This window comes from Hippoglossus hippoglossus, chromosome 21 (assembly GCF_009819705.1).
Source record: "Hippoglossus hippoglossus isolate fHipHip1 chromosome 21, fHipHip1.pri, whole genome shotgun sequence".
In the NCBI taxonomy this organism is placed as follows: Eukaryota; Metazoa; Chordata; class Actinopteri; order Pleuronectiformes; family Pleuronectidae; genus Hippoglossus; species Hippoglossus hippoglossus.
Window position 1 is genome coordinate 3,550,735 of NC_047171.1, and position 2,447 is coordinate 3,553,181.

Genomic DNA, 2,447 nt, shown 5'->3' on the forward strand with positions numbered 1-2,447 from the left:
ATGTAGTGGCAGCTTCGTCGCGTTGACATGTGCACCTCCAGTGTTGTTACTCACAGGGAGACTCCCCTCTCAGCATGAATCATTCATGGCCTGCGTGTTGTTGTAGACGCCAGCGTGCAGCCTTCTGAGCCGAGCACATGTCTCCTGAGCACAGCTGAGGCCCGGGGTCCGAGGAGAGGAGCTGTCGCTGTGGATCAGGCTCGGGCCGGAGTGGAACAGATGGGAGGAGGCAGGCTTACACAGCATCAGTGCACCCAGGCCACAGACAGACGTCCCCGGGACATGCTACACAAAATAGGCCGAGGGGATTGAGTCATAAAACACTGTGAAGTAGAGGGAGGGGTTGGTGGGTGGGGTGGGGGGGGGGGGGGGGGGGGGGGGGGGGGGGGGGGGGGGGATGACACACTGTGTTTTAGAATGAGCCTGTAGGAGTGGCACCTTGACCCCGAGGCCGCCACTGGAGCCAGTCACGAAGCTGCCACTGCCACCGTGGACATCACTGGCAGTCGTTTCCTCAGTTCCTGCCATCTGGTATTTTTAAGGCTGTGAGCGAGGGAAAAACAAATCACTGAAATCCCCCCCCTTCTCTCTCTCTCCCCCCCCCCCCCCCCCCCCCCCCCCCCCCCCGTCTCTTTCTCTCTGCAGTTGAGGAAGGGACGAGGCAGCAGAGGTTGACTGTTTCAACGGCGCCACAGCTACACAGGGATGGGCCTCCTAGCCGCTCGCCGCCCTGCACTCTCCAACACCCTCTGGTCGTAAACCCACGTTGCCCCTGGGACACGGGAGGCAGTGGGAGCGGATGACACCAGCACAAAGCAGGGTTCTCGCTTCTGGCTTGTACTGACCACTCGCTGGGATGAAACCACAGACGTACGAGTTGCAGATCTGACCGAAAAGACTCTCGCACCTCGCCGCCGCCACACGCCTCCCACCCAAACCAATGCTACATCGCCAAGAGCATGGGGTGCGTCAAATCCAAGAGGAGTGACCCTGGGGCCCAGAATGCCAACTCCACAGAGAAGACGGTCGGTAGATCCAGGGGCGAGAAGGCCTACCTGGTCCACTCGGAGATGGGCGCGGCAGAGGTCAGCCCGGTGCTGCTGGAGTACGCCCAGAGGCTCTCCGAGGAGATCGTGGCCCGGGCCGTGCAGCAGTGGGTGGAGGTCGACTGCCGCTACAGTGACATCCCTTACATTGAGTGTGACGTGCCATGACAGGGGACGGTGTGTCACGTGGAAGAGGCCGGGTTGAGCCGAGACTGCTGCGACAGCGACACTGGAGGTCGAGGTCAACGGTCTCACACACATTTGTTCGGAATGAATCATTCAAGCGTCTACTACCTGCTGCGAGCGGGAATATGAATGAGCTGCCAGTAATTCAGATTTGACCTCTTTCTAGAATTGGATTATACTGGGAGAGCGCTTTAAAACCCTCGTCCTGGGCGACCAAAGCACTCCGATCCCGTCCATGTTTGTGTGATTATCTGTTTCAACGCTGGAGCCTTACAGAGCAGAGCATCTTCAGTTGGAATATCGTCTTTCCTTGGACCTTATCCTCCCCCCCCCCCCCAGTGGGCTTTGGCTCTGCCTGGCTGGACTCGTGACGCAAAGCAAGATATTTCCTGGAATCATAATGTTCCTCTTTGCCGGTGAAAGTCTATCCCGTCCATTGATGCTGCACCGGGGGGGGGGCCAAAGCTGTCTCTTCTTACGGAGGACGTTATTAATAGATCCCTTCATTAGGTGAAGGCTCTCGTTTGAGAAACCTCCACCCGTCTCACCAGGCCTGAACACACCCAGCTCTCCGGATCCTTCTGGTCCCACCAAAAGGCCCCGCAGGCTGGAGTTCTTCCCCCGTAATGGCGTCCCCCCGGAGATCCTGTGGCAGGAGCCGCAACGAGGAGCATTGTCCCCCCATTGTCATTAGGCAGCCTCGACCGCAGCCCCTCCATCCACCGGGACCTTCCTCAAAACAATGTGTACAATTGTATTTCCTGCACTCCAGGTTGTTCTGTGTACACAAGTCGCAGTCTAAGAACTTTGACTCGGACTCGGATGCAAAGCAACGCAGGAGGAGCGACACCTTTAAAAAAAATAGGATTTACCTGAAGTTTAAAACATTTAAACAAAACAAGCAACTCCAGGGTTTCTGCTAAAATGTTGTAATGTGTCAACGCTGTGATGATGTACGACGCCTAACCCAGACATACTGCCACCCGCCCTCCAGAGGGCCACAGCACAAATAATCTGATCTACATTTCCTTGTGGTGCTGCTGTACAACAGAACAACACACACCACGGGACAGAGTAGATTCATTTGGAATAGTTCATAACCACCAACGTCCTTAATGAATGTGAATATGAGCCCGACCCGTGTTAGCAGAGGTCTGGTCTTCACTGGACCGAGGGACAGTGAAGGCACCGACCGAGGCCTTGGAAGAGAAATAT

The 2,447-nt window shown here is 56.3% G+C and overlaps 1 protein-coding gene across 2 annotated transcripts in view; it reads left to right on the forward strand.

The window, feature by feature from the left end:
- Positions 1 to 2,119, forward strand: part of LOC117755161 (small membrane A-kinase anchor protein-like) — a 2,688-nt gene extending 569 nt beyond the window's left edge. Inside the window, exons 2-3 of one of the 2 annotated variants that reach the window (XM_034574715.1) lie at positions 646 to 1,227; positions 1,288 to 2,119. In XM_034574715.1, coding sequence (XP_034430606.1) covers positions 960 to 1,214 — 255 coding nt within the window. In that variant the 5' untranslated portion in view covers positions 646 to 959 and the 3' untranslated portion in view covers positions 1,215 to 1,227; positions 1,288 to 2,119. Of the gene's footprint in view, positions 1 to 645 lie in introns of both variants that reach the window. The other variant, XM_034574714.1, reaches the window with a different exon arrangement.
- The last annotated feature ends 328 nt before the right edge of the window (positions 2,120 to 2,447 follow it).